Below are 21366 nucleotides of genomic sequence, written 5' to 3' on the forward strand. Positions count from 1 at the left end.
TACAGTTAGACCAACTCCTCATTTCATTTATTTCTTGTGTATGAAGTACATAATCCCATGGGTTAAAGTGTACCGTCCCTTTGTTACCATGACATTCCTCTTGCTTTTCTTGTATGATTGCTTTTTGTTTGGCCCACTAAATTGTGGTGTCAACCGGGTTCACGCTTTGAATGACAAGCTCGCATAGTTCTAAAGGCACCTCGCCTCAAAATGTGTCCATAGTCTCCATGAATTGTCGCGGCTTAGCAGATTACAAAAAAAGGAGGGACGTTTTACATCTTTTAAGGACAAAGCGCTTCTCCATTTACTGTCTGCAAGACGTCCATTGTACAGACTTGATGGAGCAGAGGATTAGAGCTGAATGGGGATTCGATTGTTATTTTAGCTCTTTCAAAAGTAACTCCAGAGGAGTGGCAATTCTTTTCAACAACACCTTTGAGTTCAAAGTTCTTTCATGCAAAACTGACCCGAACGGCAATTTTTTGGCGCTCAGCTTGGAAATTTATGGTTGTAACATTACTTTAATTAATTTATATGGCCCTAACAAAGATGATCGTAATTTCTATGAAACTGTGAATGGTATTATTACTGATAACGATAATCCACACACAATTATCTGTGGTGATTGGAATTTGGTATTGGATGTCAGATTGGATTGTTTCAATTATGTCAACATTAACAATCCATTGGCTAGGCAGAGAGTGTTGGATTTGTGTAACCAAGTAAATCTCATTGATCCCTGGCGCATTCAAAATCCAGAGTCTAAGAAATACACTTGGAGGCAAAACTCCCCATTAAAACAGTCCAGGCTAGATTTCTTTTTAATTTCTTCAGAGTTAAACACTAAACTAGCCTCTTGCGATATTAAACCGGGCTATCGCACTGATCATTCAATGGTTGATTTGCAACTTGATTTTAATCAGGTAGACAGAGGAGTTGGTTATTGGAAATTTAATAATTCTCTTCTTATAGATGCGATTTATGTTGACCAGGTTAAAACCACCATTAGAGAGATTGTCGATAGGTATGCCGCCTCGCCCTACCAACGTTCAAATCTGAGTGACATTCATCCTAAGGATGTTAATTTTATTATTAATGATCAACTTTTTTTGGAAATGTTACTGATGGAGATTAGAACTAAGACCATTTCCTATGCCGCCTGGAAGAACAAAAATTCACGTAAGGCTGAATCAAACCTCGAAAAAGAAATTACAGTTCTTTCCGAGAAAGTTGCAAAGGGAGATGTTGTATCAAACGACATGCTAAAATCAAAGCAGACTGACCTCGTTAACCTTCGTAAGAAAAAAATGGAAGGCGTTTTGATACGGTCAAAAACTAGGTGGATGGAACAAGGGGAAAAGCCTTCCAGGTATTTCCTTAATATGGAGAGAGTAATTGTGTAAATAGAAGCATTAGTCGTGTTGTTACAGATAATAATAGTGAGCTGACGAGCTCGTGTAGTATCCTTAATGAAGCTAGGCTTTTTTACAAAAAACTGTATTCTTCCCCTGATTCACACGAAAGGGCTAGTTTGCAACATTTGTTCAGTAATTATGATTCTCCAGTTCTTTCTAACTTGACTCGGGATCGTTTGGAGGGTCCGTTGTCATATCAAGAAGTTTTGAACGCCCTGAAAAGGAGTAAAAACGGAAAGTCTCCGGGGTCAGATGGTTTTAGCTTCAAATTTTTTTAATTCTTTTTCTCAGATTTGGCATGGTTTCTATTGCGGTCTCTGAATTTTGGCTACGAAACAGGAAAATTTTCAGTCACCCAGCAATATGGGATTATCACCCTGCTACCAAAAGGGGATAAACCCCGTCAATTCTTGAAGAACTGGAGACCCATTTCCCTATTGAACATTACGTACAAACTGGCCTCTTCTTGTATAGCAGAGAGATTTAAAACATGCCTTCCTTCTATTATTCATGAACAACAAAAAGGCTTTTTGCAAGGTCGCTATATAGGGGAAAACATTCGGTTAATGTATGATTTGCTTAACTACTCAGACAACAACAACATTCCTGGTATGTTTCTTTTAGTTGATTCGGTCTCCCATGACTTTATTCTTCAGATTCTTGAGCTGTTTAACTTTGGCCCCTCAATACAAAAGTGGTTTCAAGTGCTGTACAATGGTGCAAAAGCCTCTGTATTGATAAATGGTTTCTTGTCAGAATCTTTTCAAATTGAGCGGGGTTGCCGGCAAGGTGACGGCTTAAGCCCTTATTTGTTCCTTTTGTGTGCCGAAATTCTGGGCAAAATGGTTCGCAGGGACAACACTTTGAAAGGAGTTACAGTTGATGGCTCCGAATATAGGCTTTCTCAATATGCAGACGACACCGTGTTTATTCTAGACGGTTCAGAAAACTCGCTTAGCAGGGCCTTTAAGCTACTAGACGATTTTGCTTGCATGTCGGGCCTTAAGGTTAATATCAGTAAAACCAATGCAGTTTGGATTGGTGGGAATAAGGGCCGTCAAAAAGGTGTTTGTCCTGATATTAATGTTCACTGGGTCCATCCCCAAGAAAGTTTTAGAGCTCTAGGTATTGATTTTTCTACCAACTTGGACAATGTGATTGATAACAATTATAACCGGGTTTTAAATTTCATCAGCAACTTAATTGGGCATTGGTCTAAGCGCAACCTTACAGTTTTGGGTAGAGTTACTGTTGTGAAATCTCTCCTTTTGTCTAAGCTCACATTTTTAATCCTTACTCTCCCTGATCCTTCCAAGTTATTTATTAAAAACCTTGATTCTATGTTGTATAAATTTATTTGGAAAGGGATTGACAGAGTTAGTAGGAATCAAATGATTCAAGATTACAGCGAAGGTGGGGTTAAAATGGTGGACATCCGTTCTTATTTTAGTGCTCTCAAATGTACGTGGATTCGCAGGTTGCTAAGAGCAGAGGACTCTGGTTGGTCTTCCCTGTTCTATACATTATTCAATTTCCAGAATATACTTTTTCTGGAAGGCGGCCACCCGAGTTTTGCTCAATTTTTACAGAGGGCCATTCACCCCAACCGTTTTTGGTTAGATGTTCTTACTGCCTGGGGATCTTACGTACAATGCCACCAGCCGACTAACCAGATTGACTCCTTAACCAGTGTTTTATGGTACAACCATAGGATTAGAATTAATTACAACTGTGTTCATTATAAACATTGGATAAATAAGGGTGTCTTTTATGTATGTGATCTTCTAGATGAAAGGGGCTTTTTTCTTACCATGGTGGATTTCATGGCTAAGTTTGGTGTTACGACAAATTTCCTTGAATACGGTGGAATAATTAAGGCCGTGAAACAATCTTTTGGAACAGCGATGATGGACAAGGATGGGGTGAATATTTGCTTCCCTTTCATTCCATTCAATTTTAGGCTTCTCTTGCAAGATAAAAAAGGCTCTAACCGTATTTATAACTGTCTTACATCTGCTAAAAAAGTTGCGTATAAATTCATCGCTAAGTGGGAAACAAAATTGAGTATTCAGCTTACCAAACCTAAGTGGATGGTCCTTTGTAACATTCCATTTTGTGTTACTAACGACACCAGACTACGGTGGTTTCAATACAGATTAGTCCACAGTCAACTCATTCTTAGCCAAAATCGGTAAAAGGGATAATGGTCTTTGTATATTCTGTCAATTGGAGAGTGAGACGCTGGTCCATTTATTTTGTAGATGCAAGTTTTCAACTATGTTTTGGACCCAATTTGGGGATTGGATAAGGAGTACTCTTAATATTGACATTCGCCTAGACAATGAGGCTATCCTTTTTGGTATTACAAAAAAATCTTGGAGTGCTCTGAATCTGATCCTTCTTTTGTGTCGCTTCAATATCTATAAAATGAAAATGAGTGAGAATAGACCCTCCCTTGCATTATTAAAACTGGATTTAAAGCTTTATTATACTTTGGATAAATACATCTCCATCACCAATAATTCAACTGTTAACTTTCACAAAAAGTGGGACTCCTTCAAACTATTGGTTCCAGGTTAAAATCGTATTTTGTATTTTGTTTATTTTTCTTGCTCTTTATGTTATGTATCTTCAGCGTGTTTGTAATAATAATGAGGAGTGGTCTTAAATGTGAATAAATAATTTCCTCCGTGGAGAAAAAAAAAAAAAAAAAAAAAAAAAAAAAGTTCAGGTCAGTCTTGATGCAAGACGTTTCTTGTTACGGGCGATGCGATGCAGTTGGTGAGTTGGCTGCACCGTGTGTGAAAGGAAAACGAGAACCTCGTGCAGAAACTGTCGTCCTCAGTCATAACAATCATTACAGGAAACGGATAGGTTTCACAGAGTTTCTTTTTCTCTCGCCTTTTAACCCAAATACATTTATGAATGGGAATACAAGACGAAGAGTAGTGACTCATTCTTAAATGGCCGTTTAAAACCTTGCCCTACTTGCACGGCCGTTTAAGAACTTGTCGCTACCCTTTTATTCCCTTAGTAATACATACTCCAACATTTTGATGTAATTATGGAAATGTTTGGATACTATTACCCTGAAAAACTAGAACAGCGAAGCTGCCATGGCGAGCTGCCGATCACCAGATAGAACCAATGGCTGACAGAAAAAACAATCATTTGATCAACTGATGGTCAAAGGGGTGGGGACATTGACAAGTATGAAGTTATGACATTTAAGATTTTCATTACTTTAGCTCATTCAACGGAAACCAGTGATTAATTCTTAACGTTTTATCTCTTCATATAAATATACATGTAAGAAGCAATATTTGACTCAAGTTTCAAGTCAGAACATCATTGCAATCAGGCGTTTTGACCATTCAAGGTTGTCATTGTTTCACCTCATTCAACTGGAACCAGTGATGCACAAAGAGAGGTTTATCTTTATGAATCTATATGTAAAAAGTAATAGTCAGTTCATCATTGAAATAAGGAGTTATGTCTATGAAAATGTTTCAATGTTTTAGCCCATTCAACTGAAACCTGTGATTAATTCTTTGAGTTTTATCTTTTTATATGAATCTACATGTAAGAAGCAATGTTTGACTTAAGTTTCAAGTCAGTACATCATTGCAATAAGGAGTTATGACTTTTTAATGTTATAAGATTATAATTTAAGTTTGTTTGTTTTAAATCCAGATGTCAATGTTTGAGCCTTTTTTTCATTTTTGTTATTCCAAAAAGTTAAACATTTTTGTTTATTCCATAACTTATTCCATAGCTGAAAATTACTGAAAATTACTGGCAATTTTATATAACAATCTCACTTTGGCTTGTATAACAAAAACAACTCAACTCAAAGTATTAAAACTTAAACCAAAAACTTTAACATTTCCAAAAACTTTAACGCGGACGGCCAGACAGACAGACGGGCGGACGGACGGAAATTGGTATTACATAGGCTCGCACTGCTCTGCAGCTCGCCAAAAAGCATACAGTTGAGTCTTCCAGAATACTAAAAAAAATTGTAAAATAAAAAAAAATTCCCTAACTACCGTCCCAAATTTTTCAGAGCATGTTACCGGAAACAAAAAATTATTTTGTTAGGCCTAATAAGGCCAAAATCATGTAACAGCACTTTTCAATGTTTAATGTTTCGGTCAATTTTGGAAATTTACTTTCACATCCATCATGCATTGGCCTTGCAACATTTTTGTCATGGTCAGCAAGTTAACCTTCAAAATTGTCTTGTTGTAGACCAAGGAGGAAATTTAGGCTTTGTAACACACAGTTTTGCTATAAAAAAACCCAAAGGGTGACAGTTGTAATATCTACATCGGTGCATCTCCCTAAAGAAAAATTAACTACAAATTGATGCTATACATGTACATACATCTATATTATAAAAGCGCTTAAATCGCATGGGCGCCGCCATTGCGATTAAAATGATGCGCCCTGGGGTAAATTTCGGGGTACCCGTGGGTTGGGGCATGTGTTGTTTGCGGCATCACAGTCACAGCACAAGCGTCCAGTACTTCGCGTGTACATACAGTAAAGAACAATGCATGGGGGGGAGGCACGACGACAGGACGAAGACTGGTGGGGGTTATTAGAGCACGTTGTGGTGACAGGGAGATGGAAGGGGCATGTAGTGTGGTACGTCTGTTGGAAGAGGGCGGGGGAATGGCAACAAATGTAGGGAACATTAGTAAAAGGGCTGGAAAAATAATACGGAAAGGAGAAAAAGAAAAAGGGACTAATGATGACATTGGACAGGGAAAAAATAAACTGGACAGAGAAAAATACACGAAACGGAGAACCACCTGACTGGCGGGACCTGCGGGGAACAGGGAAAGTTATAGGACGGCAAAAAAGTGCAAAGAACAATTCACGGGCGGGATGACGGGAAGGAGACACGGGTTAGATTTTAAACGGGGATAGGAGGTATGGGAACAAAGTGGTACGTCTGTGGAACGGGGGAACGGCAAAAATAGAATTGACGGGGAAAATGCACAGGGCTGGGGTAGGGATTTTAAAAAATTAAAAGGGACTATCGTGATATGGGACATGGGACAGGAAAATATTAAACTGAATTGGGGGGGGGGGGAAATCAAGCCAATAAACGGAAAAAAAACACAGACCGAGACCCGCGCGAAACTGGAAAATATGAGTTATTGGCAAACAGTGGCAAGCAAAGAACAATGCCAATTGCAGGGGATCGCGGGGACGGGAGAGGCACGGAGGCGTGGGCTAGATATGGGACGGGATAGGGAAGGGGCACACGGTGGGACAGGGAGTTGGGGGAAAAAAATTAACGAGGCTGGTGAGGGGGGGGGGAGAAAAGGGGTTTGAAAACTATACAGGACAGAAAATAATCAACTGAACGGGAAAAAAATAAAAGAAACGGGATATAAATGGGACTGTTGGGAAAGAACCACTATCGGAATCCGCTGGAAACTGGAAAATATGGATTGGATCTACAATGCCGAAGCGGAAAAAAGACGGACGATTTAACAAAGCACTAAGATTCGTCTTAACTTAGGATGGGTTGTTTGCCACAGTGATTTGTATTGTGACCCTGCCCAGCCACTTCAACCCTCCCCTGTACACAACGCTACACTTGCATCATTCTTACGTAGAGCTTTCTAGCGGGGTTGTCGCGTGAAGCGCGGCAACCCCGCTAGTGTAGTATTAAAGTCACCTGGAAGTGGTATTTTGGCAAAATAAAGCTTTTGTCACTAATATATGTATTTTGATGAGTGGAATGTGAATAAACAATTAACCAAGGTTCTAAAAAATTAGTTCTTATCTTATTTATAAATTTAAGAGTAGGCCCCAAGAGCGCAGTTTGTGACATCAATCGAGGCCCGCTATTTGAAGAGAAAATGCTGCACAGCGCTGAAAAAGACGTCGGACCGGACCACTAGTAACTATTGCTCTTGTGAGTCTGACCAGCCATGCAGAATGACCCCCATCTGCAATTGTTTTGCTGCATCCAGCAGCAATACACTTGGTCGGCATTGACGGAAAATGCAAGAAAACACTTTTTTTGAAACGTACAAACTCACGACTTTGACTTGCATGTACTTTGCATAAGTGTGTTTACTCTAAGCATCAAGGCAGTCTGCCTCGATTGACGTCACAAAGGGGTAGACGGAGTCAACCCCCCAAACAACTGTATCTATTTTTTTAACATATAAATCGTAACAAACAAATACAAAAACAAAATTGTTTTATTGTTACTAAACATATACTCTTATATCTGAAACTAGACAGCGAAGCTGCCAAGGCGAGCTGCCGATCGCCAGATAGAACCAATGACTGACAGAAAAACCAATCATTTGATCAACTGATGGTCACAATGGTGGAGACATTGACAAGTATGAAGTTAAGACCATTTAAGGTTTTCATCTTTTCATACATGTATTATCTACATGTAAGCAGCAATATTTGATTGAAGTTTTAAATCTGTACATCATTGCAATAAAGAGTTATGACCATTTAAAGGGACATGTTGCCTTGGATCAGACGAGTTGGCGTTATAAAAAGCATTTGTAACCATTTGTTATAAAATGCATATATGGTTGGAAAGATGTTTTAAAAGTAGAGTACAATGATCCACATGAACTTGCCTCAAAATTGTGTGGTTTTCCTTTTGCTTTGCGAACTAACACTGTCGGCCATTTATGGGAACACAAAATTTGACTCCCATAAATGGCCAACCGTGTTAGTCGACAAGGTAAAAGGAAAATCATGCAATTTTGAGGCATATTTGTGTGGATCATTGTAGTTTACTTTTAAAACAGCTTTCCAACCATATGCATTTTATAGCAAACAGTTACAAGCGCTTTTCAAAGACCACCTCGACCGGCCCAAGGCGACAGGTTCCTTTAAGGTTTTCATTGTTTTAGCTCATTCAACTTGAACCAGTGCACACACACACACATTCATTGAACTAGTCAGTGGTACATGTATCCACATGTATACACGTACAAGTACAAAAAATGTATTCAGATGTTTAATTTCCAGAAGAATAGTTTCAATTCAATACATAAGTGCAATAAGAAGTTATGACCATTTAAGGTTTTCATTGTTTCAGCTCATTCAACTGGAACCATTGATGCACTCTTTGAATTTTATCTTTTCATATGTATCTATACGACAGAAGCAATGTATTAAGTTTCAAGTCAGTACATCGTTGCAATTAGAAGTTATGACCATTTAAGGTTTTCAAGGTTTTAAGGTTTTCCAAAAACTTTAACATTTTTTTTATTCCAAAAACTTTAACATTTTCTTATTCCTAAAACTTCAACATTATTGGAAAACATAGCTAAAAACTACAAAAAATTACTGACAAGTATATATAACAATCTCACTTGGGCTTGTACATACCAAAAACAACTCAACTCAAAGACTGAAACTCAAACCAAAAACTTTAACATTTCCACTGAGTGCGGAGGGACGGACGGACAAAATCGGTATTACATAGGCTCGCATACTGCTAAAGCAGCTCGCCAAAAATAAAAATTCTATTTCCAGGTGATTTTAAGATTGACAATTATGAATTCACAAAAACATTGACACAATTTCAGCTAAAACTAAAACTTTCGACTAAAGCTAATAAAGATTAAGAAACACAAAATAGAACCTGATGTATTTGCAGACCAAACAGGAAGTTCCAGATAACAGCTGGTATAAACTGAAGGCAGAAGCGCTTGAGTTCAAAGTCACCTGAGCGGTAAAATTCATACAACTGCCCACACACTGGCTCCTGAAGCTGTGGAAGAATTTTAAAAGGTGAATGTTAAAAAGGGAAATTGTTAAAGGACTTAAGTACAAGAGAACAAGGAACACACTTTTGTTTCCATGCAAGATAACTAGTGTTAACTCCTTGTGCAGCATGACTTTTGCTATGAACGGTCACGCATGGTACAAAATGTACAATGGGATACTGTAAGGCACCTTGTCAAAACCTCCAAGCTGTTCCATTCTGCGTTCATTCTGCGCGAGTCCGCAGATTTTTATAACAATATTATATGTATATTTGGTTTGCGGTAACACCATGCAATGCCTCAAATCCTATATACGTATGCTCTACGGGGAGCGCACCAATGGACTTGTAAAGTTATATCAACGATCTTCTACCAGACGTTGTAAACTTATCAACAAGTTGACATTTCTGAAGAGATGTAGAGATGCAAATGTAGTCCCCCGAAGTCTCTTCCTTAGAGACCCCATCCGAACTGAACAATCTGCTCGAATCATTCGTAAAGCCAACAAAGCTTTACTCCGAAGCCAAATCGCCTCAATCCGATGTTGTCTAGCCCAGACAGATCAACACATATCAGAATGCAAAGCTAGTCTCCGTACGACTATGCAAACCATTGATTATGATAAAATTTCCGCCCTCACGGAAAAATCTATATCATACACGAATGTCTCAACCCAGAAGAACCTTATTCATAAATTCCAGCGCCTCCAATCTAAAGCCAACAAGGTATGAACGAACCCTAATAGAAAGGGTTGCACAAGTAACGGGACAAACAATCAGGGAATTAAACATAAATCAGTTGTAAACCTCAGTCAACGCCAGCTATCTGAAACTGAAACAAATGTCTTATCCTTAGGTATGAATATTGCCACTACCCTGAACAAGATACCAGTTGAGGAGTTCATCCAAGCAATTGAACCCTCTATCCGAAAGCTGGAGAAACAAAAGGCAGACGACATCCGTATTCAGATTCATGAGGTCTTGAAACATTCTAAACCTCCTAAATCCAATCTATCAAAACGAGAATTCCAGGCTATAAATGACCTACGCCGGGATCCCTCAATACACATCCTAAAGGCTGACAAGGGTAATGCCACTGTTGTAATGGACCGCACTGAATATGATCAAAAGGTTCAAAGTATCCTTGACACAGATACCTATGCCCGCCTAAAGAAGAACCCGATCCCATCAGTTGAAAGGAAGCTCACTGCCAAGCTCCTCTCACTAAACCGTAGCACTGCCATACCCACTCCATTGTACAGACATCTCAGGCCTTCGGCCTCGAAGTGCCCGAGATTCTTTGGTCAGCCAAAGATTCACAAACCAGATAAACCGCTCCGCCCGATTGTCTCCTCTCGAGGTTCCCCTACCTACAACCTCGCCCAACACTTGACTAAGCTTTTACACCCACTTGTGGGCAAAACACCTCACCATGTACCAAATTCAGCAGGGTTTATCGATATTATCAAGGGAATTGAATTACAGTCATCCGATATATTAGTGAGTTTTTATGTCAAATCTCTTTTCACTAACGTACCCACCGATGAAGCTTGCCAAATAACCAAAGCGGTACTAGAACAAGATCTAACCGATCGAACCAGCCTAACGCCAGACCTGATTCATGATCTATTAATGACATGCGTGAAGTCCACATACTTCCAATGGAGAGATGGATATTACAGACAGGCTTTAGGAACTCCCATGGGCTCTCCTATTTCCCCAGTCTTAGCGAACATTTTCATGGAAGATTTTGAACAGAAAGCCCTGGGTACCGCTCGACTCAAACCCAAACTTTGGCTCCGATATGTGGATGACACGTTCATCATTTGGTCACATGGATTGGAAAACCTTGATGACTTCCTTAGTCACATTAACCGCCAACACCCTAACATTCAGTTCACCATGGAAACTGAGACATCCGATTCATTACCTTTCCTTGATGTACTCATTTCCAAGAGGACTGATGGTTCTCTAGCACACTCCGTGTACAGAAAACCCACCCATACAGACCGCTACCTCAACGCTCGGTCATTCCATCCTCCTTCTGTGAAAGCCTCAGTGAACCGGACCCTATTTCAAAGGGCACACATTATTTGTGATAGCAACATTTACCTAATGAACTGGAGCACCTTAACACAGTGCTAAAAGAGAATGGGTATAAACCAAACAAACAAGAGTCCCTTTCAAAACACAACTCTAAGTCTGCACAATCCAAAGATATGCCCATTGCGGTCCTTCCGTACATTGATCATACCTCACACAAAATTCAACGGATCCTCCGTGAGGCCGAAATCAAGGTCTACTACCTAACTCGCAACAAGTTGGAAACTAAGCTACACACTCACAAAGACAAGCATGACTCTAGCAGTCAGGCAGGGGGCTCATTTACATGTCAATAAACATGAATATTCTGGCGGCTTCGCGGAGCAACCAGTCGGCTATTGTGAGGTCCACATATTTAAATATCAATAAGCATGATTGCCACGGCGGCTCCGTAGACTCACTAACCGGTGGAACCACGGAGGAACGCAGGTGGTGAACAATGGCTTTTGCAGAGCAAAAAGCAAAGTGAGGTTGCATGTGTAAATAAAAGCCATTTCTGCACTGTGTGACTTTTAAGACTTGGTGAGGCCTACATGTAAATGACCAAAACATGTGAATTCTAGAAATGTTTTTTTTAATTTATTCGTGGCCTGGGTTTACAAAAGTATCAGCCTTTAAATCGCAGGCTAGGTGTAAGCTCCAGTTTATTTCCATAGTTTTAGTCATTTACGATGTTGTCCCACTAAGTTGAAAAAAGTGGGCGTCTGAGTATAGCAGTGACAGGGGACAATTTACCAGTTACCAGATACAATTTAGTTCATACTTCATGGACACTCTGCAGGCATGCATGGTATTTGGGAATTGTTTGACTATCTCTAGACCATCTTTAAGTTTCAAAATTAATTATTCAGGTGACTGCAAACTTGTTTTCATTTTACTTTTGTCCTATCTTGGACATTATCCTCCCTAACTGGTGCTGACAGACCAATACTATCACGGTAAGTATTCTTATCTCATAGCTGTTACTGCCATCATCCTCCCTGAAAGTCAACATGGCTCCTAGCTCTCTGGATAGGCGACATCAGACACAAATATTCTCAAGCCTTGACTGACTGCTATGAAGATGCTTGTTGTTGCTTTCGGTAAACCATCAGTTTAAAAAAGACAGGGTTTGAAATAGACAGAGTAACATAAAATGCATCCGTCAGTGAGTCATATCCAATGGGTAAATACATGTACACTCAACCCTTTCATTTGTTTCAATACCATGACTGTGCAATGCAAGTGCTTCCTTACCATTGTCCAATTTCTCAACCATGCACTGTGTAGTGGCTCCATACCATTGTCGAGTTTACCAAAAAAGGCCTGGTGTTTGAGAGCCTGTAGTTTTGTTTGGCGCCCTCTGTTGTTGGATTTTATATAGACGGGTAGAGTGTTTAGCCAGCTGTTCAATGGTGTGTATTGTATAGGGGGTTGCCGTTAAGATTTTCCGAGAAAAGTACACTTCAAGATTTCCGCTACCGTTTTTTTCCAACAAAAATCACCGTCATGGCTGTTCGTTACAAGGAGGTTTTGCCCGAATATGTTTGCCTCTAGTTACTCAAAAAAAAAAAAAAATTGGAAATTCTGACGAAGAATCTAGTGAACATTTGGCACCATCGTGGTATTCCGTCGCCAGGCATGTACAGGTATCTGTACAATGATGACAGAGAACAGGACTATAGACCCGTACACAGGGACGCCAGTTTTCCGGCTATTGCCGGAGTTCCGGCTATTGCTGGAATTCCGGCTTTTCAAATTTTTCCCCAATTTTTTCGACGTTCCATGTTTCAACTGGCTGGGAACAAAAACAAAATTTTGAAGAAAGAAAACAAATTCTGGCAATTCATATTTGATTGAAAACAGATTTCCGGCATTCCGTATTTTATCTCCGTGTTTTTCATCTGGCCGGAGAAAATATATGTGCCGTCAACTTGCCATCCCTCAACCACTAAGCAGATGGTAGGTATGAACTTGACCCAAAGCGTAAGGGATCAATATTAACATAAAGTGCAGTACCAATCATTTAAGCCTTGGGGCAAGGCTATTCCAAATGCATTAAAGCGCCATCTAATGTCGATGTTGTACAAGCCCTGTGAAAATGCAAGATGGCGACCGAGGGCTTTGTAGCTTAGAGATAGTTTTTCACAAGAAAAAAGTCTTATAACCGAAATGTAACCTAAAACTTTTCAAATTTGCTCTAAGCTAGAACTTTACAGTTTTATGCATATTTTGTGGATTTTAAATATATTTTGGAGGAGTTGACGGCACCAAGCGAGTTGACGGGGAGTTGGCAGTAAGTTGTTGTTGGACCCTTTCCCAATGTGCAGTGCTGACCGATCGAACATAACAGTTTTTTATGCAACAGATCCTCCAATTGCAAACCTATAAAAATGGGTGACGAAAAAAAAGTATTATCAAGGGCAGAAATAAGAGGGTAAGATCGCCCAAAAATTGAAAAAAAAACAAAAAACAATCACATGCCCTGCAACAAATACGCATGTACAGTTGTGCTCAGAGTATAGGCCTTGGCTAACAAGCTATTTAGTGGAACGTGCAACACGATCACGATAAACACGGTCGTAAACCTGAAGTGATAATCTGTTCACCACACAACTTATGACAATGAATGCATTTAGTGAAAAAATGGACGAAGTTATCACAGAGCGCCGCCATCGTGTTCATAGTGTTGTTGTAACACACTCGTTTACAGTTGACAGTCAGCAGCCAGACAATGAATAACCATGATTAACCAACCTTCAATATAGTTGTACTTCGTTGGTAAATATTAGTGCTTAAATTGACTCAAACATTTTTGATTGAGCTAACTGAATAGATTCTATCCAAATGCTGTACTTATTACATTTGATTAAACCTGTCGAGGCCATAACACTCAGTTTGCCAACACTTGTCAGATTTAACTGTCGGTGAATATGCCACCAGGATTGCTTATGATTTTCATGATTGCAACTCCAGTTTGCAGGAGCATTTCTGCTGCTAACTCATTTTTCTTTGACAGTGAAACTTGATACATTTTCTGCAGATAAGGAACACACAACTGACCTTGGATGTATAAACCATCATGTTTTCCGAATTTTCAGCGCGATATTCGCTGCCTTTATTTTTTCTCCTGGTGTTGCACGTAGAGGCCTTGATATTTTTCCCTAGCTTGCCGCAAAAATATTGAAGTTTTTATATTTTTCACATATTCACATTTTTCTATATTCATCATGACAGTTAAATCATACTAAAAAGACGACCAAATCGGCACCTTTACTATCCATTTGCAAATACATAGTGTAAGACCAATCTGAAAACATTTCCTACGGCATGGCCAGCCAATTGATCAAGGTGATCATCCTCCTTCCCATTCACTGCAGCACATGTACGTGATTCGATGACATCGCGCACTAGATTATGGGGACAAAATTGTAATATGACAGCAGTGACAAGACACACCAAAACGAAGTTGCTCATTCGGAGTCACTGGGAATTCAAATGAAGTAGAATCGCTGGCGAGCTTTGACAAAAAGTAATAGGCCCAGGAAGGTTAAAATACTTTGAATTTGTCTTGTTGAAACTTTTCTAAATTTAAGCTGAATAATTCTCGCTCGGATCGAAAGTGGAATCATCTCCTCCAGATTACAATGAAAGGTTCGTTATGAAAGAACTTGTCAGGAAGGTTTTTGGCATACAAGCTAAACAGGAGTTTGGGTGCACTTTGTTTGAAGAACTAACCTAAATTAAACCATCAGTCTGTTTGTCTGTACTTCAAAGATAACCGACACATGCAGCTTTAACAATTGTGTTTTTGCTTTGGGGTATGTGGGGTTGGGGGGGGGGGGGGGGGGTGTTGGCGGTGTGGGCATCTACAGAGAGACTTTTTTATGACCGTTGTGTCAACAGGATTTTGGCACTCAAGCTGAATGGGGGGAGTTCACTGTTAAAGCTGAATTCCTCGAAAACAAATTCAGAAAATAACTCATGCCCTTAGCTAGGGGAAAGTGTAAAAATCTTTTCTTTTTTTGTCTTCTTCTTGGTTTTTAGGGGGGGGGGGTACGACTGAGGTTTTCGTCGGTTTTTGTCCGTGTCCTGCCTCGCAACAATTCCCGGTCACAGAGTAACAGTCCCATTTTTCCCTCCGGGTTTCCCTGTCCCAGGTTTATTTCCTCTTCCCGTTTTTTTTCTCCCTTTCCCTTTCCCCGTCCACTATTTCCCTGTCCAAGGTTTATTTCCCCGCCCCAGATTTATTTCCCCATCGCAGGTTTATTTCATTTCCCGTCGCAGGTTTATTTCCTGTCCCAGGTTTATTTCCAAGTCCCAGGTTTATTTCCAAGTCCCAGGTTTATTTCCAAGTCCCAGGTTTATTTCCCCTTCCCAGGTTTATTTCCCCTTCGCAGGTTTATTTCCCCGTCGCAGGTTTACTTCCCGTCGCAGGTTTATTTCCTGCCCCAGATTTATTTCCTGTCCCAGGTTTATGTCCCGCCCCAGATTTATTTCCTGTCCAAGGTTTATTTCCAAGTCCCAGGTTTATTTCCCGCCCCAGATCTATTTCCTGTCCCAGATTTATTTCCTGTCCCAGGTTTGTTTCCAAGTCCCAGGTTTATTTCCTGTCCCAGGTTTATTTCCAAGTCCCAGGTTTATTTCTCCTTCTCGTTTTTTCCCCATCAGTCCCGTTATAATTATTTCGCCGTCCTGGGTTGTTTCCCCTGCCAAAGAAGGTTTATTTCCTCTTCCCATCTTTTTGCCCTTAATAACTCCCCCGTCCCAGGTTTATTTCCCTGTCCTACATGTAGGTTTATTTCCCCGTCCCAGGTTTATTTCCCGGTCCCAGGTTTATTTCCCGGTCCCAGGTTTATTTCCCGTCGCAGGTTTATTTCCCGCCCCAGATTTATTTCCTGTCCCAGGTTTATTTCCAAGTCCCAGGTTTATTTCCAAGTCCCAGGTTTATTTCCAAGTCCCAGGTTTATTTCCCCTTCCCAGGTTTTTTTCCCCGTCGCAGGTTTATATCCTCGTCACAGGTTTATTTCCCGTCGCAGGTTTATTTCCCGCCCCAAATTTATTTCCTGTCCCAGGTTTATTTCCCGCCCCAGATTTATTTCCTGTCCCAGGTTTATTTCCAAGTCCCAGGTTTATTTCCCGCCCCAGATTTATTTCCTGTCCCAGATTTATTTCCTGTCCCAGGTTTGTTCCCAAGTCCCAGGTTTATTTCTCCTTCCTGCTTTTTCCCCATCAGTCCCGTAAAAGGTCAACTTGAAGTCACGGTGTTTCAAAGTTTATTTTCAACGCCTAAGGGGTCTTAAGTTGAAAAAAGTAAGAAAATTGGTTGTATAGTACTTGAGATATGGTCCCACTTCCGGTTGATCCGGAAATAGAGGTCAATTTGAGGTAACGGTTTTTTGCAACTTATCTCCAATCCCCTAGGAGTCTGTAACTACAAACAGTCTAAAATCTGCTGTGTACTTCTCGAGATATGGTCCCACTTCCGGTTGACCCGGAAGTAGAGGTCAACTTGAGGTGAGGGTTTTTCAAAGTTTATCTTTATCGCCCAAGGGGTCTAAAACTGAAAAAAGTTTGAAAATCGGTTGTGTAGTACTTTAGATATAGTTCCACTTCCGGTTGACCCGGAAGTAGAGGTCAACTTGAGGTCACGGTTTTTCCAAATTAATCTCCAATCCCCAAGGAGTCTTTAATTACAAACAGTCTAAAAATCGGCCGTGTACTTCTTGAGATATGGTCCCACTTCCGGTTGATCGGAAGTAGAGGTCAACTTAAGGTCACGGTTTTTCAAAGGAGATTTTTAACGCCCAAGGGGTCTAAAACTGAAAAAAGTTTGAAAATCGGTTGTATAGTACTTGAGATATGGTCCCACTTCCGGTTAACCCGGAAGTAGAGGTCAACTTGAGGTCACGGTTTTTACAAATTAATCTCCAATCCCCAAGGAGTCTTTAATTACAAACAGTCTAAAAATCGGCCGTGCACTTCTTGTGATATCGTCCCACTTCCGGTTGACCCGGAAGTAGAGGTCAACTTGAGGTCACGGTTTTTCAAAGTTGATTTTTAATGCCAAGGGGTCTAAAACTGAAAAAAGTTTGAAAATCGGTTGTACAGTACTTGAGATATAGTTCCACTTCCGGTTGACCCGGAAGTAGAGGTCAACTTGAGGTCACGGTTTTTCCAAATTAATCTCCAATCCCCAAGGAGTCTTTAATTACAAACAGTCTAAAAATCGGCCGTGCACTTCTTGTGATATCGTCCCACTTCCGGTTGACCCGAAAGTAGAGGTCAACTTGAGGTCACGGTTTTTCAAAGTTGATTTTTAATGCCAAGGGGTCTAAAACTGAAAAAAGTTTGAAAATCGGTTGTATAGTACTTGAGATATGGTCCCAACTTCCGGTTAACCCAGAAGTAGAGGTCAACTTGAGGTCACGGGTTTTCAAAATTAATCTCACATCCCCATGGAGTCTATACCTATAAAGAGGGTAAGAATCGGCCTTGAACTTCTTGAGATATGGTGCTACAAAGATTTCCCAATTAAATATGCAAATGAGGGTCACGTGGTTAATTAATTAAGAATTTTAACATTTGTGACATTTAGAATTAAGTTCTAAGCTTCAATTTGATATATGATTTAACTCGTTTGATTATGGTTTAGGAGATTAGGCTTAAACAAACAACGTGTACAAATGCTATGGGGTTTTAGGCGGAAACAAAGAATAACAATAAAACTAGACATCAAGTGTTTGTGAACAAACACAGAGCTGTTCCTTTTTAATTTTCAAGGTTCAAGGGGTCTATAATTGAAAAGAAACTGAAGATCGGTTGCATGGTTCTTGAGATATGGTCCCACTTCCGGTTGACCCGGAAGTAAAGGTCAATTTAGGGTCAAGGTAATCCAAGTTCAATCTTTAGAGCTCAAAGGGTCTATAACTGAAAAGAACTTGAACATTGGTTGTGCAGTTCTTGAGATAAGGTCCCACTTCCGGTTGACCCGGAAATAAAGGTCAACATGGGGTCATACCTACCCGAAGCGATTGTCCAATGCCAAAGGAGCCCATAACTGAAAAAAGTCTGAAAATCGGTTGGGTTGTTTTTGAGATAAGGTCCAACTTCCGGTTGACCCGGAAATAAAGGTCAACATGGGGGTCTCAGTTTTCAAAGTTAATATTTAATGCCTAAGTAATCTATAACTAAAAAAAGTTTGAAAATCGGTTGTGTAGTTCTTGAGAAATGGTCCCACTTCCGGTTGGCCCAAAAGAAGAGGTCAAAATGGGGTCACGGATTTTCCCCAACAAAATTTAATGCCTTAGGAGTCTATAACTAAAGAAAAAAATTAAATCGGTTGTGTAACTCTTCAGATTTGGTCCCACTTCCGGTTGACCCGAAAGTAGAGGTCAAATCGGGGTCACGGTTACCCGAGGCAATTCTCCTATGCCTAATGAGTCTAATACTGAAAAAAACTTTGAAATCGGCCGTAAACTTCTTGAGATATAGTGCTGCAAAGAAAAACTCATTAAAGCTTCTAATTAGCATAAATTAACATGTGATGACGTCACATTTGTATTTTTCGTACTAATAAATTTCATAAGGTACACGATGGTATGAAACATACCCCAATGCAATGCCTTTTGCAAAATCTCAATTTTGTATTGCATTAACCGTGGAGAAGCTATTGCAATGCGTTGAAAGTGACTGCATCCAGTTTATGAGGTACTACATGTACGTTGTACCCATGATGCCAAGATTTTTAATTAATTGTTAATTATAGACGTACTTTGATTGATTTTAATGGACTAAAACATCTCTTATTAGAATCAGTTACTCCAATCCCCAAGGAGTCTTTATAACTACAAACAGTCTGTTAAACGGCCGTGTACTTCTTGAGATATGGTGCTACAAAGATTTCCCAATTAAATATGCAAATATGGGTCACGTGGTTAATTAATTGCAAATTCAAAAAAAAAAATGGTCCGTGGTTTGATGTTTGATCTAATACAAGTTGATTTCACAGAACTCTTAACCACCAAACTCTGCGCTTATGATCACCATTTTTCGCTTACTGTGTTTTTAAACATCATATCATGTCATGCATGCACACAGGTTATGTTGGGCTTACAATTGAGAAAAAGAAAAGACAACACTATCGATATAAAGATAAGAATCAAACTTAAATATTACAAACAGAAATATATGTTTAGTTTGGGGGATAAAAAAAATAAAAACATTCGGACGGAGATTTGAACTCGCAACTGTCAGCTGTCAGATGTGTAGTCGCGACTGATGACCACTAGGCTAGAAGGGCACGATGCAAAAATGGTGGGTTTTTACATATATGTGCATCAACAGAGGGGATTATGATTCAGCGAAATAATTCTCGTTTCATGATTTTGCGACCATTGTCACTAAAAATGAACTGCTTAAAACACCTATAACTATTAAGTAGGGTTGAAATGTAGTATTAGATGCCTTTAGGGGTTTTTGACGACGACGTCGGCGTCGTCAAAAACCCCTATCTAATTACGCACGTTCGTTTGAACAAAAACCCATGCACAGAGTAATGGGCCCAGAACCCGGTTAGAAAAACAAGGACAGATTTAACGCACGTTCTAACGAGAATCCCAAACCTCCGTACGTTGTGCGTGTACAGAGTAATGTGTCCAGAACGCGGGTAGGAAACAAAATAGTATAGACTCCTCTCAAGAAGTCAACAACTCATAGAGGTACATACTGTGTTGTATTACCAAAGAGAATATTTCACAATAACATGAAAGTGACTGCATCAAGTTTACAAATTAAAAATTCAAATGAAGACCACGTGGTTAATTAATTAAGAATGTTAACACTTTTTTGTTACAGTAAAGCTTTTGTTCTAAGCTTCAAATTGATATATGATTTAACTCTTTTATCCTTATACTTTAGGAGATGGGGCCTAAACAAAAACGTTGTACAAACGCTATGGGGTTTTAGGCGGAAACAAAGAATAAGAATAATAATAATAATAATAATAATAAAAATAATAAAAATCTTGACGAAAACAATAGCTGTTCCGACTGAATCGGAACAGCTAAACAATAAAAATCTCGACGAAAACAAAACCTGTTCCGACAGTAGGTCGGAACAGCTAATAATAAAAACAATAAAAATCTTGACGAAAATAAAACCTGTTCCGACGGAACAGCTAAAATTAATAATAAACTAGAGGTACATGTACAGTTTTTGTTTACTACAAAAACAAGGTGTTCGTGGTGAGTGAGTGAATGAATTGGTGACAACATTTTACCTCATCAATCCAATGACTGGTTAAGGAGTTATGATTTTTTTACAAATTAAACACCAACTTCCGGTTTGCATCGGTTAAAAGGTCAAATAGGGGTTACTTTTTATGTAGCGCGTGATAAGTTTATTAAGACCTTTTAAATGATGGATGGGTTGTAAAAATCCAATATTTGGTTTAGAAGTTATGATTTTTTCAAATATAAAGTTTCAACTTCCGTTTTGAACCGGAAGGTACTGTCAAATGAGGTCACACTTGGTAGCGTTGGTGATGTCTTTTGAGTTCTTTCTTTTGACGTATAGATGATAAAAATCAAATCATGTGGTTTAGGATTTTTTTATTTTTCAAACATTATATATCAATTTCCAACTTTAACTGGAAGTCAAGGACAAACAGGGTCGCATATTGTATAGCACGTGATAAGTCTATTAAGACCTTTCAGATGATGCATAGATTGAAAAAATCCAATGTATGGTTCAGATGTTATGATTTTTTTCAAATATAAAATTTAAACATCCGGTTTGAACCGGAAGACAATTTTTTCAGGTCACAAATTATAGCGTTAGTAATGTTTTTCAAAGCCTTATCTGACGACGTTCAGATAATAAACAACTAATTTCTGGTTCTCGAGTAATATTTTTTCAAATAATTAACTGCATCTTCCTGTTTAACTGGATGTCAAGGTTTAATAGTCAATGTTGTGTATCGTTTCTTAAGTTGTTACATACCTACCCAATGACGTATAAATATATAAAAAATCAAATGTGTGGTTCTGAAATTATTTTTCTTTGACCAATTATTTTCAACCTCTGGTTTGAACAAGAAGCAAA

General features: G+C 39.3%; 1 protein-coding gene across 2 annotated transcripts in view; it reads right to left on the bottom strand.

Moving 5' to 3' along the window:
* LOC117291695 (hyccin-like) overlaps positions 1-21366 on the bottom strand; it is a 138772-nt gene that overhangs the window by 64208 nt on the left and 53198 nt on the right. For both annotated transcript variants that reach the window (XM_033773543.1, XM_033773542.1), the window contains exon 4: positions 9058-9186. In XM_033773543.1, coding sequence (XP_033629434.1) covers positions 9058-9186 — 129 coding nt within the window. The remainder of the gene's footprint in view (positions 1-9057; positions 9187-21366) is intronic.

This window comes from Asterias rubens, chromosome 6, assembly GCF_902459465.1.
Source record: "Asterias rubens chromosome 6, eAstRub1.3, whole genome shotgun sequence".
Classification (NCBI taxonomy): domain Eukaryota; kingdom Metazoa; phylum Echinodermata; class Asteroidea; order Forcipulatida; family Asteriidae; genus Asterias; species Asterias rubens.